This window comes from Electrophorus electricus, chromosome 1, assembly GCF_013358815.1.
Source record: "Electrophorus electricus isolate fEleEle1 chromosome 1, fEleEle1.pri, whole genome shotgun sequence".
NCBI lineage: Eukaryota > Metazoa > Chordata > Actinopteri > Gymnotiformes > Gymnotidae > Electrophorus > Electrophorus electricus.
Genome location: NC_049535.1, coordinates 28,978,582 through 28,992,595, shown reverse-complemented (window position 1 = coordinate 28,992,595; position 14,014 = coordinate 28,978,582). Strand labels below are relative to the sequence as shown.

General features: G+C 42.7%; 1 protein-coding gene across 3 annotated transcripts; it reads left to right on the top strand.

The window, feature by feature from the left end:
• Positions 1-419: 419 nt before the first annotated feature.
• fam117aa (family with sequence similarity 117 member Aa) lies at positions 420-13,326 on the top strand. 3 transcript variants are annotated; one of them, XM_026997847.2, is made up of 8 exons: positions 420-916; positions 4,199-4,356; positions 7,326-7,421; positions 8,082-8,201; positions 8,806-8,922; positions 9,232-9,358; positions 9,545-9,698; positions 10,920-13,326. In XM_026997847.2, exons 1-8 carry the CDS (start codon positions 799-801, stop codon positions 11,185-11,187), a joined length of 1,158 nt encoding a protein of 385 aa, XP_026853648.2. In that variant the 5' UTR covers positions 420-798; the 3' UTR covers positions 11,188-13,326. The 3 variants fall into 3 exon arrangements, with proteins under 3 accessions (XP_026853648.2, XP_026853647.2, XP_026853649.2); XM_026997846.2 differs by having other exon boundaries at positions 9,542-9,698; XM_026997848.2 differs by lacking the exons at positions 420-916; positions 4,199-4,356 and adding an exon at positions 5,730-6,372 and having other exon boundaries at positions 9,542-9,698.
• The last annotated feature ends 688 nt before the right edge of the window (positions 13,327-14,014 follow it).

Genomic DNA, 14,014 nt, shown 5'->3' with positions numbered 1-14,014 from the left:
GTCTGTATTAGTTCTAGTTTAGCAAAATACGAAGAATGCACACAAATTTCGTAGCAGACCATATCGCAACGGTCTTCCTATTTAAAGACGTCCTCTAATTTACTTTTCCATTTAGTTTGTAAATAAATCATATTGAAAGTCGGAAACATAATAAAAGAATGACTATTTCCATCTATATCCTGGATGTATTATTTTACTAAGCCTTGCCTAGTACAACATACTTCTTGCCGTGAATTTTAATAATGTAGGTGGGAGTATGAGCAATTTTAACGTCCACCATGCATGATCGATACTTATAGCGACCAATAGGATAGAAGTAGTATTTTGCAGCGACCAATTACATTGCGAACATGTGTTTGGACACACCCTCTCCGAAATGAGTATGTAGGTTGGCTGTTGTCAGATAGTGGACTGAAGAAGTTGGCAGTGAACCAACAATGTAGACGACTCTACAAAATGTAAAAATTTCAAGTCAGGCTACGTGTATCTTTACAAATCAGTCGAAGCGTTCCAGTTGAGTTTAATACAGGTAGCTAGACATTTCGTAAAAGATAGTAGGTACCATATGTGGTTACATTTTTAATAGTTTAAGAAGTTTTGGAGAATCATTAACATCACAAAAGAAATTAGCTGGTTGCTAGCAAGTAAGCTATCGTTCATATAAAAATATCGCTATCAGAACATCTCTTTACATGGACTTGCCGAAAAAACTCAATACCTGAAGCAATACCTAAGATATACAGGCTACTGTAACATTATTGAACTTTGTGAAAGAGGAACTGTTCTCGTGTACTTGTGATGTCGTGTCGAAGTGGAATGGCACGGGGGTGCAACCAGGGTCTGCAGCCCCTTCGAGCTACTGTTCAGTTTCAGCTCCACAGTAAGATACCGCCACGCTGCAAAGATGCCAAAACAGGTATGGATACATGTGCTAACCCTTTCAAGATGTGTATTTTTTTTAAATATACGAGTTTACATATCCTCAGCCTCTGTCCTCTCATACCCTGCAGAGCATTGGTGTAACGCTGGAGTAAACAGATTGTCATGGATTTGTATAGAAACTGATGTGACTGAGTGTATGTGCAATATAAATAGAGACAAGTGCTGGTATATCTGTTTGAGGTTTCCAGAAAACCTGAGGGGTAATTGCCCCTCTAGAAATAACTGTGCTTTAAGTTTGTCTTAAAAAACAAGACACGCGCGCACACACACAAAACTGTCAAAAACTGAATTACTTGGGTTTCCTTAGAATGTTGTCAACATAGTATGTTGTTGACACATTTTGGGCAAGTGACATGCAAGGTTTCCACTGATGCCAGTGGATTCAGGCCTGGTGTCATGTATGTTTTGGCTATGCCTACAAGAGCAGCACTGGGCAGTTTCTTGGCCATAAGCAACTGCTCCTCTGGTATAGGTGGAGAAGAGAGGATTGTTCTGGGGTTCATAGGTAAAGTAGAGAGAGAGATTCTGTAGTGCAGTGCCTTCACAGGGATCTTGGCTAATTAAAGACCAGGCATCAATGAGACATGCAGGCAAAAAAGCAGAGATGTTTTTCCACTTCCCTTTATCCAGGCAATGCATGTTGACCTCCTTAACCCTCACAGAAGTTGTTTTGGTTTGTTCGTTTTGTGTTTAGTTTAAGAAACCTGGCTACCAGCAGCATAATGTTTGATTTCATCCACAAAGTGTGTAGGCCCTGGCATAAGGAATCATGTGGGTGGGGCTTCTGTGCCTTTGTGTGTTTGTCAGGCTATTAAGACTGAAAACAACTTTTCCGTTCCTTTCTTCTGCGTCACGGCTGTAACCACGACAATTTTAGTGAGGTCCACACTGCAGAAATGTGACTTATTTCACATAAAGTAATAAATCACATTGCTGGATATATGTAGGCCTGGTCCTACATGTTCCAGTCACCTTTAGGTTTTGTTAAACTTTATTTTTCCTTTATTTTCACCATAATATACTTTTAGTTCTTCAAGCCACTCTTGCTCCCTCAGCCTTTCAACATAGAATATTATGCATTACGTAGGAAATTATCTAGGACTACCAGTTTTTTTGTTAACATTTATTTTAACAATTTAAATTATTTTACTTTAGTTTACTAAATAATTAGTTATTTAACTTTAAATTTTGTTAATTTATTTGTCAATATTTTCATCTGAAGATAGACATTTAAACATACACTTAAAATATAGCTTTGAATTGGTTTTGCTGTTAATTTTCTTAATTTAGTTTATGCCGCTGTTGTTTTGCCTACCTCTCTGAGTCTCTCGGTCTCTCTTTCTATGCATATTATTTAGAAAGTGGTTATATTTAACAAACCCTAATTAAAAAACTTAAGCTGTTGTTAGAGCTTTTTCATTAATAGGAGTAACAACACAGACCATACATAACGTTAGCTGCGTGCCTTACAGTACAGTGCCTGACTGAATAGGCTATTTTGAGGAGAAAATATTGTATACCATTAGGCTACTTTTAGTTGAGGAGTTATACCAGTGGCTCTGAGGTCAGTTGAGAGCCAGTCTTGTTGCTGATGACTGAGTAATATTATGATGCAAGATTTTACACATTGTAGGCTGCACTCTGCCATTATATTATCAGAACATTGCTGTTTTAACAGTCAATTTAATAGTTAAAGATAAGTGGCGGGGCTTCTAAAATTACCACGGTCCAGAACTCAGAGTCATCATAGCTGGTTACGTCCATGTTTTGCATATGAGAGCTCATAAAGTCTCAGAGCTGATGTTGGAACACTTCTCTTCACAAATTTCTCACTACACAGACACTCCAGCACCAAACTCTCTGCTAAATGAACATTTTAGATTCGGGTTAGGCACAAAGCCTGAGATGCTAACTGTAGCATGCTGTAGTGTCCCTCTTGTAACTGCTAAACAGTGACTTTCAGACATTGGCATTGTGTTTATTGATCGGATTTTAGCAGCGTGATCACTGGTCTAGCAGGGTTGTTCTTTCATCTGCTGAGAGACCATGTGAAAACAACAACAACAAGAAAAAGCCATGTTGTCAGGCTTGGCTGTTATGTTCCTGCTTGGCTCAGGGCTGAGCCTTATGTGTAACTCAAGTCCATGTGCCAGTGCATGTTTATTTTAGTAGCCAGCTCCGCGTGCTTGCTGGAAACAGAACAGAACAGGCCAGGAGGGGGACTAGATGAGGGAGGAGAAGGCAGTAAGAGAAGCTCAGCAGAAGTGCACGGGGGGTTTGTGTAGTTTTGCAACCTTCTCAACACCCCACACACACACACGCCTCGCTTGAGGATTAACATCTGGCAGCAACGACTCCGCAGTGTGGAAGCAGGACCAAGGAGGAGGCCTTGGGGGAGGGGACACCTGGGGGGGTTGGGGGGTGCAGAGGAGACGACTCCTTCCATGACAAATTCCTAGGGCTTAAACCACACCTGTAACACACTGGAGCCACAGGGTGCTTGAAAGTGACACAAAATGTGCTTATAATTGCTTGCTTGAATCAGTAATAAACCTGGTTTTGTAATGGCCAACAGGGCAGGCTGTAAATTAAGGTGGCTGGGAATCTGTACCATAGTAATCAGACCTGTGTTCAAAACTTTAATTTGTGCTTTCAGCTTAATTCCAAGATGCCCAGTAACATTTTCATACAAAGGCTGCTACCAAATCTGTGTTACGTTCTGTAACTATCTTCAGGTAATTAGATAATGAATTAACTATAATAGCAATACATGTACAGGGGACAGGTCTATCCAGAACAGTACATCTGTAACATTTCAGGCTACCATGCCCTACAAAGTGGCATTAAAGACCTGCTTTTAGTCTTTGTATTGTTTGCTGAAATCAGTAATAAACCTGGATTTGTAATGGCCAACAGGGTAGGTGGTTGAGGGAAACTAAGGTAGTTATTCATTCATTTTTTGATAGCTGTGCATACTCTTGCACAGTTGATAAAGCACCTCTCTCTGAAACTGTTTCTCCAGAAACATCTATCTATCTATTGTTATTGATATGTCATTATACCTAACAATTAATTTCATTTGCTTTTAGCATTGTTCAGGCACAACTTTTAGCATTGTTCAGTTTTCTTTGCCTCTGCAGTACATTTCTGTGATATGTTATATGAGGTATATCTATATCTTCATGCGCATCTTCATGTGCATTTTTCTATAAGCTGTCGTCACCAACATCCCCCCCCCCCCCCCCGGTTCCTGCAGGCGAATCAAAGACAAAGGCCCGTCCTCCGAAGCCAACCCTGCGGCGGACACTCTCTCTGGACACGCTGGTGGGGCCTTACCTGCAGGGACATTGGCCCAAGCAGCCCGAGAGTCAGGCCTGCGACAGCGTTACCTGCGGCAATGACAAAGCCACACAGGTGAGCCGGAGACTCCGTTCTGCGTGCGCCCCCTCACACGCACTCACACGGGGTGTGCACAAACACATTCCAGTCCTCTGCTGCCTTCGTGGTAAAGGTGTTGAGGTGAAGTGTCACTCTGAACTCTCGCTGTATGCCAGCAGTGCGTTCAGTGCAGGCGATGCTGTCCAAGACGAGGGACCCGGGCTGTGGCTGTGGAAACGCTTGAATCATTTGTCATGGCACAGAAATTACTGTGGAAAATGTGCCAACAAGGCTTTGATAAGTCTGGGCCTCGGAGGCACTCTATCAGAACGCAGCACAGGCAGTTGTAAAAGGAACGTGCCCAGCATGGACAGACAGGCTGTGTGATTTCTGAAGCAAGCAGACTGGCTGTAGGAAAGAGCCAATGCGGTGCTCCGAGCTGAGCGTGGAGGCGTTTCTAGAACTCTCAGTGAGCTGCCGTGTTGTTCTTACTAAATGGGTTCCACATGGGCTTGGAAAGCTGCAGACTAATGACTGCTGGATTACTGCTCTGTGATGCTGATGGACGGGGCTACAGACACCCCGACCCTCGACCCCACCCCCGCTAGGCCATCCGGGATGGTGGTTGCTGGTATTTGTGGTGTTTTAGTAATATTATCCAGTAATATTAGCGATATTCCTTTGAGGCTTTTTAAGAGAAAGAGTAAAATGCTCTGGCAGACGTGCTTTGCTGTCTCCGTGGAAGACCTTCAGCTGCCTGGGGACGTGGGCAAGATGAAACCCTGGCAGAGCCTCTGCCCTTCCGTCATTTTGCACGTGCCTGTTAGCTGTGGGCTCTAGTGTTGCTGTGCGGCTGGGGAAACGTGTTTGCCTGTGTTCACAGGGGCATGTTCACAGCAGCTACCGTCACACTGATGGCCAGCCAAGCAGAAAGAGGTTTTGTTTGTCATGGCTTCCAATGGTCTTTGCTTAACCCTGAAGCGTATGCACACACACACATTCAGTCCACTCTTTACATCTCTGATGAATGAACTGAAATCACCTTCTTCCACCCAGAACACATGCGCATGCACGCACGCACGCACACTCGCACACACACATACACACACACGCGCGCGCGCGCATACACACACACGCACACTTGCACACACATTCACAGATGGCGCAACAAACAAACTATTTTGACAGAGGAGACTCTCCCTGGTTGTCCTTTTGTTTTGTCTGCCCTCCCATACCCCCACACCCCTCTCTCTTCTGGTTGGGCCTCCGAAACTTTGCTGCAGTAATCTAGATGTTTGCATCAGAACCTGGATACTGCTGGGCCATTTATAGACCTGATCCTGTGATCCTTGTTTCCTCCTTTCATGGTGGGCTGGGCCGACATAGGGGGGAGTTTGTAATTTAACCAAGAGTCACACCGGCATGGCAGACCCCGCCTCTCTACTGAGCTCGGCCTATGGGGAGAGGCGGCAGCCGTGCTCTTGCATGGTGTCAGGCGTGTGACTCCCTTTCTCATACTTCACATTTATAGCTCACCGAAGACCATGTGTCATGACCTCATCACGAATCGGCGCGAGGCATTCCTGCTATGAGACAGGACCATATTGGAGAGAGAGAGAGCAGGAGAGAGTGAGAGAGACAGAGGGAGGGAAAGAGAGAGAGAGGGAATTCATGCTGTGTTTTATAGTGAGGAAGACTCCTGCAGAGAGGGACCCACAGAGAAGAAACAGTGACCAGAAAACTGGCCATCCAGAGCAGAGACGTCAGGAGACGACAGCTCCTCAGTAGGGGAAAAGCACATGTTGGGACATATGGAGGCCATGAAGGAAAATACAGCTACCATCTTCATCTTCCTCACCTGCTGATACACACACCCACACACACACACACACACATACACACAAACAGAGAGAGAGGAAGTGCAGTGCAGCTGTTGTGCTCATGTTGGTGCAGCCTAACAGTCGTTGCACCAAAGCCTCTGTGTTTATCTGCAAGACCCTTGGCCTTCCTCTTCCTCCCAGCGTGTGCCCTGGGGCTGCGGTTGCCATGACGGTACGTGTGTGCATGTGTGGATATGCGTGCGGGCACGCTCAGGTCTGGCGTTTCTACTGCCTGCTGCCTTAACCTCGTGCCTTAGATTCTGCAGGCGTAGAGCTCGGTGGTGCCTCGGTTCACATGTTCTGAGCAGAACTGGGACATGGGTTCAGCTGAGTGCACATACAGTGTTTTCCCTTCATGCTACACTTAGCACAGCTGTGCAATGTGTGGAGCAGGTGTGCATAGCAGGTGTGTCCCTTGTTCTGTGTAATACAGTTAAATGTAGCCACTTGAGTGGGGAAACCCGTTTGTTTTATCCAGAACTGGTAGAAAAAAAAGTGGTCAGAGACCTCAGTCAAAGAGACATGTCGGTCTTGGTGCGAAACCTGCAGCTCTACATTACATTACATTACAGATGATGAGCAGTACTAGCAGGTTTGTGCATGTTGTGGACAGCAACTGGAGAGCCACCCAGACAAACATGTTAACATATATGTAACTGAAAACCATGCTGCAATAAGACACCCAAAAATCAAAAAATCAAAAGCAGGAGCAAGAAGCATGAATTGACCTAAAGACAGCCGTTAAATGAGATTATAGCCATTAAATGAGATTATAGCCATTAAAAGAGATTACTGAGTGGTTTGGCTGGCCTTCCCAGTGTTTTTATTTTTATATATATATATATATATATATATATATATATATATATATATATATATATATATATATATATATATATATAAATAAAAAATATATTTTTTCTCCTTCACTGGAGTGCAGATGTTCTAAACTACTGCTCAGAAATAGCTGTGCAGATCTTTAAAACTCTAATAATTTAGATAATGTTATTATATTACATTAGATTTGCTTATTTTATTTATATTTATTTCAATAATATTTATAATACATACATACATACGTGTGTGTGTTTTGTTTCTTCATCTCTGTCGGTCTATTCCCCCTAGACCCCCAGTTCCTGGATGGAGGAGACGCGAGGGCGGAGAGGTGGAGTAGGGCACAAACGCTCGGCATCGTGGGGCAGTGCTGAGCATCTCAGAGAGGTCAGTGCTCCTCTGTTGTATCTCAGAGAGGTCAGTGCTCCTCTGTTGTATCTCAGAGAGGTCAGTGCTCCTCTGTTGTATCTCAGAGAGGTCAGTGCTCCTCTGTTGTATCTCAGAGAGGTCAGTGCTCCTCTGTTGTATCTCAGAGAGGTCAGTGCTCCTCTGTTGTATCTCAGAGAGGTCAGTGCTCCTCTGTTGTATCTCAGAGAGGTCAGTGCTCCTCTGTTGTATCTCAGAGAGGTCAGGGCCCCTCTGTTGTATCTCAGAGAGGTCAGGGCCCCTCTGTTGTATCTCAGAGAGGTCAGGGCCCCTCTGTTGTATCTCAGAGAGGTCAGGGCCCCTCTGTTGTATCTCAGAGAGGTCAGGGCCCCTCTGTTGTATCTCAGAGAGGTCAGGGCCCCTCTGTTGTATCTCAGAGAGGTCAGGGCCCCTCTGTTGTATCTCAGAGAGGACATTCCTCCTCCATCATATCTTCTCAAACACCATCAAACTAGACACTTGTAAAAACAATTCAAAATTGCTAGTTTTCTTCTTGCTTTTTTCATAGCTGTTTGGGGACTTTTGAGTATGAATAGTTGCCTGGAAGGTTTGTTTTTTTCCACTTGAAACGTCATGACTGATATCATAAATGATATTTCTCCTATCTCGTAATTGTGTCAGGTTGCTAAGATAAGGCACTCGCTACAGAAGCGCTCCAGACATGTGGCTCCCAGTGCTGGCTATGGGTGCCCTCACCAGCCCATGCCTACTGTCCCTACACACACACCTGGAGCCACGCAGGTACACAACCTTTAAGACACACACGCACACACCATCCTATTATACAAACCCTTTAACGTGTGTGTGTGTGTGTGTCTGTGTGTGTGTGTATATAAGATGAAGTGCATGTGTAAGTGTGTGTGCATTCACGTACGCCATTGTGCATTGGTGTAAGTTTACAGAGCATGATGTGTTGGTAGGAAAAATGGGGGGGGTGTTGGGGGTGAGGGAATCTACCTTGTGCTGTGATATATAGTTCAGAAAAGTAACAGTTCTATATTCATATAGCAACAGAGATTTAAATAGAGTTTGGTCTATCTTAGGAAATGACATCACTCAGCCACAGTGACTGATATTGTGCGTACACAGGCGCACACACCCTGACATTCATGCACACACATGCACATCGACTCTCACACACACTCTGACACAGACATGCATGTGTGACAAATTAGTGACAAATTAACACACACAAGTGTTCCATTCCCATAGTTTTATTATACGACTGCTTGTTTCTCCTTCTCCACTTCTTACACACACCTCTCTCCCTTACTCACACACTTACTTAAGTTTACTAGCTCTGTTTAGTATTCACAGTTGTGTGTTACCCTCTTTGTGTGTGTAGACCATGCCTCTGCTGCCCCTGAGTCGATTGGCCCCCAGATTGCGCCGCAGTGTTGAGGGTCTTAACCTGGAGTTAGAGGGAGTCTTTGTGTCTGAAAAACCAGAGGAACAACACAAGGTGAGCATGTGTGCATGTGTGCATGAGTGAGGGTGTGCATGTGTATGTGTGAGTTGTCACGATTAGACAGCGATCATCTTTAACAGTCACATTTAAAGATGTTTAGAAACTAAGAACTATGTTTCCCTTAGAGTCTGTTTAGAGCACCCAAATTAATGTTAACTGTGGAATGAAAGGGCTTCTCACTCAGTGTCTGGTTTCTTGAGTAGAAGTACCAAAACTGAGTTTTTCATTGGTCCTCTTGAAACGAAAAAAAGGAACAGAATGCATGAACTGACAGCCCTGTGTGTTTGTGCGTGTGTGCGTTAGATTCTGGATGTGCCGGACGGTCATAGAGCACCAGTTCCAGCCCAGAGGTGCAGCAGTGGCTCTCACGGCGACCCCTCCCCTGGCCTCCTGTCCCCCTCACAGTCTCCCTGTCTGATGGCAGACTCAGGTAAGTCACTCCTGGTGATTTAGTGTTTTATAACGATTTTAATGGACTTTCCTTTTCCCGTGCTGTGTAGAAAGGTTCTGACGCTTCAATGTGCAGAACATGTTCCTGTAAAGATTTTGGAAACTATTGAATATTAACTATGGCCTTTATGCTAACAGAAACATTCTCACTCTCACTGCACAGTAGATATAGTTGTGCACAGGCCCCTCGACCCCTCCCCCTCTCCGCCTCTGTATGTGGCCGACGCCCCCTCCTCCTCACCTCGCCCCAATAAGACCTACGCCTTCCAGAGAGAACCGCCAGAGGGTTGTGAGAGAGTGCGCGTGTGGGAGGAGGCCTGGTGAGTGAATAGTGTTGTGTCTCTGTCTCTTTCACTCCCCCTCTCCTTCTTTCTGCCATATACACTGTTATATAAAAGACATAAATCATACATGTTCATAAAGTGTTCATAACTACAAAGAAAGCAAAAATACATTGTAATTACATTGTTGGATATTGCAGTGTTTACATATGTTGGTTCATTGGAATGCTTTGATTCAAAACGCCCCCAGTATATTCATGTAGAATGTGTGAGATTGGTCAAGATGCTCACAGTGTACTTTAAAAATGCTGTGATTTGTCAGAGGGCTCGTTTGCATATTACAACTTATTGTGACATCAAAGTTGCAATTGCCAGTGTTGTGATAATGATTAACAAACAGTATATTGTGCAGACTTATGGCTGCTTTATACTTCTGCAAAGATCTGCATCTGTGTATCTGCAAAGGTGTGGGCAGCACATGCTAATGTTGGTATAGATGTCATATTTCAGTGTAATGTGAACATATACAAAGAACCTCATTTTGTTTTCAGGCTAGTTTGGGTCAAGTAGTGTTTGCGTCTCGAAACCAGTGACCAACACTACCGGATAGCCAATCAACGTTTACATGGTGCATAGCTCCGCACAGTGTGTAGTTGAGATTTTGGAGGTGTGCACACCTCTAGGGTGTGAAACTCTGGAGATGTGCACGTCAAAGCATGAGATTGTGTAAGTGTGTGTCAGCCTGTGTGATTGTGGAGGCGTGCACTTCAGGGTGTGTGATTGAAGAGGTGTGCACGTCAGGGCATGTGATTGTGGAGGTGTACACGTCATGGTATCTGTGAGCTGCTGCATGCTATGCTTACCCATAAACCCTTTCTCAGCACATTAGAGGTGTTTACATGGATCTTTGCAGAAGTATAAACCAGCCTTTACTACATAAAAAATCAATATTGTATAAAAACAACATACTATACTAAATATTTACTTATATATATATATATATATATATATATATATATATATATATATATATATATATATATATATATATATATATATATATATATATATAGAGAGAGAGAGAGAGAGAGAGAGAGAGAGAGAGAGAGAGAGAGAGAGAGAGAGAGAGAGAGAGAGAGAGAGAGAGAGAGAGAGAGAGAGAGAGAGAGAGAGAGAGACCTTTCTGAAAGATGTTCACACATTGACGTTCTTCCAATAACATTCTCAAAACCTTCACTTTCTTGAATTCCCTCTTTCTAGTTCTCCCTGCCATGGCGATCCATCTGTTCAGCTGTCTAGCCCTGACCCTAATAAAGTCAACTTCACTCCTTATGGAGGCTCTGCCTTCTGCCCTGTCAGTTTGCTCAAGCCCCTCCTCCCATCCATGGATTTACTGTTTCGTGGCCTGTCTGTGTCCCCTGTCACTGGCTGCTCAGGGCAAAACCCCACCCCCTGTCAGGCAACTGCACATACAGTGGGTGGATACCTGAGTGGGCCCCTCCCAGACACTGCAGCGTCCTCCATTTAAAAAAAGTGGGATAAATGAGATACCAAAGGGGAAACTGACAAGCAAACAAGTTAAAGACTGAGGGGTTTTTTTCCATTTGGGCCACCTCCTCAAAGAACTGACAGAACTGAACGTGTTGGTACGTTGTGGCACTAAGTGTATACTTCTGGACATATCAAGAGGAAAAGTACAAGAAGGACAATCTTCGACCAGAGAAGCACAGGAAGACACCTGACCCTCTCAGGACAAATACGCAACATGTTTCTTTTTTTTTGTGATCTGGAATAGTTTGACTCTTAAACACTCATACCCTGTGAGATCTCAGTATTTAAATGGACAAGGATAGTTGAACCTTTTTTTGTGTGTGAGAATTGAAGAACATGCAAAAGTTGTTTCGGTTTTGACATGGGAATGTGCCAGATGTATATAGTAGTGAATGGTGTGCCAAATGTATGGTGGCTTTGAGCTGTGGGGTTTTTAAATCACCTTATAGGATTTTAAAGCTACATTTGGGCAGCACAGAGAGAGAGAAATTACTGTTGATGTGTGACATGACTAGGTGCTTCAGACCAAAGCTCTCATGCACTCGAAAGGCTGTAATGGTCACCAGGACAACACTGTTTGTGTGCTCAGTTTAAAAGAAGTGGCATATTGCAAAACATACTGATTTCTTTAACATACAAGTTCTTGGGCATTTTGTTAAACTCAGTGAAATGCAGAAAAGTGAATAACCCCCCACAAGATAGTCATTCATACACTAAATTGGTTTTACGTGCAGTGCAATTTTTAGGTTCCCTTCCATAGAACTGACAATTAAAAAAAAAAAAAAAATTTAATTTAATTTAAATTTATTTTCATGTAATTCAAAATGGCTTTTGACTACAACAGTTCCACTGTTATCAATTTCGGTGCAATACAATGTGTGTTTCTCTTTGTGGATAACTGGTCAAATGGAAGACCTTGAGGTGACCAAGTTTATATTGACAGTTTTCCTGACAGTTATACTGACATTTTTAATTGACTATTCACATTACCTTTGGGTGATTTTTAGAGACACACACATTCTTGATTTTAAGTGGGACAACTGTCTTTGCAAAAGCTTCACAGTGTGAATACTATATGTTTTCACACAGAAAGGTTTCTTTGTAAAATTCACATGGTAAAAGCTAAATATTTTCATTCAGAGTTAAATGTTGTGGTCATAAAAAAGCACTGATTTCTATTTGCAAATTTTATACATGTGCCCACAGAGGTCTATTTTGCTCCATTTATTTTTGATATTTGGAGAGATTATATATTGCTTTTGTGTCTATTGCCTAGATACGAAAAAGCAATTACTGAATTTCCAAAAAGGCAGTGTCCGTGCATTTGTTAAGATGAATATCTGAGAGTGTAGATGTAGAACTATGTGTAGCGGATAGTAAATACGGGCAGGTAACATTCAGAGGGGTGTTTATTATTTAGCACGTTGATGCTGTTATTTTGACTGGGTTGATTTTTCTTTTTCACTCGCAGGTTCATATCCCTCGTGTGACTTTGAAAGCTTCTCGTTGATCTACAAAAAGCTGTGGAGAGTAAAAAACGCAGCATTTGTTGCTAATATTTTAATGGCATAATTTTGTTTCATTGCATTTAGTTCAGTGCCATCACTCAGCAACAAATAAAGGCCATGTGTGAAGATGCAGTGCCGCCTTTACACTCGTTAGACATCACAGGAAAGTGGTAGGATGTTTTAAGCTTGGGTGCCATCTTGTGCCCAAAACACATTAAACAAAACTGCATCAGCATCCCAGAGTCTCAGGACAGTTGAGTTAGGGAACTTTGGATAGATCGAATTATAGTAGAGCATATTTGCTAGTTGAATTCCATACCCTGTTTGAAGGAACTTTAAATGAATGGTTATCTGAGTATTTTGTTCATAGTTTTGAATCGTGTTTCTTTGTGTTTTTATGTTTCTTGTTCACAGAAAAATGTTCTTTGCAAAGTCACCTTGTGGTATTTTTCAGATTTTCCTTTACAATTGTTACTGTGTTATTGATGAGCAGTAAATGTGCATTGTTCACTTCTCTCCCCACACTGCACTGCTGAACATTGTTAATATGTTTGTACTCAATATATGGTTTTTGGATTTTATAAAAGAGTAAAAAGCAAAGAACGGTCGATCACTTGTTAAAATAATTAGAATGATTTGGGTGCAATTATCTAGCTGATGAAGCGTTTTTATAGATTTAGACTGTAGCCTGTGTATTTATAACTAGTTATTCAGCATACCCGGTATAACCACGTATTTGAAAGGGTGCAGAGCGTACCTGACACGTGTAGTTTTGCTTTGGGACTGGAAGACACGCCTTCCCAGCGGGTACTGTCCTTCTCATTGGTCAGAGTCAGGGCTCCTGTTGCCTTATTTGGACCAATCAGAATTCTCCACATACCAAGACGTAAACAGCCAAAGCGCGTTTTGTTATGAAAGGCCCGCTACATATTTAGATGGTTGTCTTGATCAAACGCCCAATTGAAACTGCAATTAAAGTAAAATCCACACGCTTTTCTTTGAAAAGAAAAAGAAACGAAAATGCTCTGTTGTAGACTTATTTAAGACGACCTGCGGAAGAATGAAATAACTCTTACAGTGTTACTCAGGGGGCTGAAATATTTCCCGCCTCACACGAGTCGTGCATTCATCAAATTATTAACCAGTACCAAAACGTATTCGGGTGAATAACACAATGGCTGTGGAGTAGAAATAATTCCAGACTCCAGCATAATTATATGTTTGGATAAGTATAGGTTTTGGTTTGCTGGGCAGTCTCACACAGTTACAGAGGAGCGGGCATAATCGACAGACTCT

Coding starts and splice junctions, on each gene's coding strand:
- fam117aa (XM_026997846.2), top strand. CDS start 799: ATGTCGTGTCGAAGTGGAATGGCACGGGGGTGCAACCAGGGTCTGCAG. Junction 8,202..8,805: donor ACACACCTGGAGCCACGCAG/GTACACAACCTT, acceptor TTGTGTGTGTAG/ACCATGCCTCTGCTGCCCCT. Junction 9,359..9,541: donor CTGTCTGATGGCAGACTCAG/GTAAGTCACTCC, acceptor CTCACTGCACAG/TAGATATAGTTGTGCACAGG.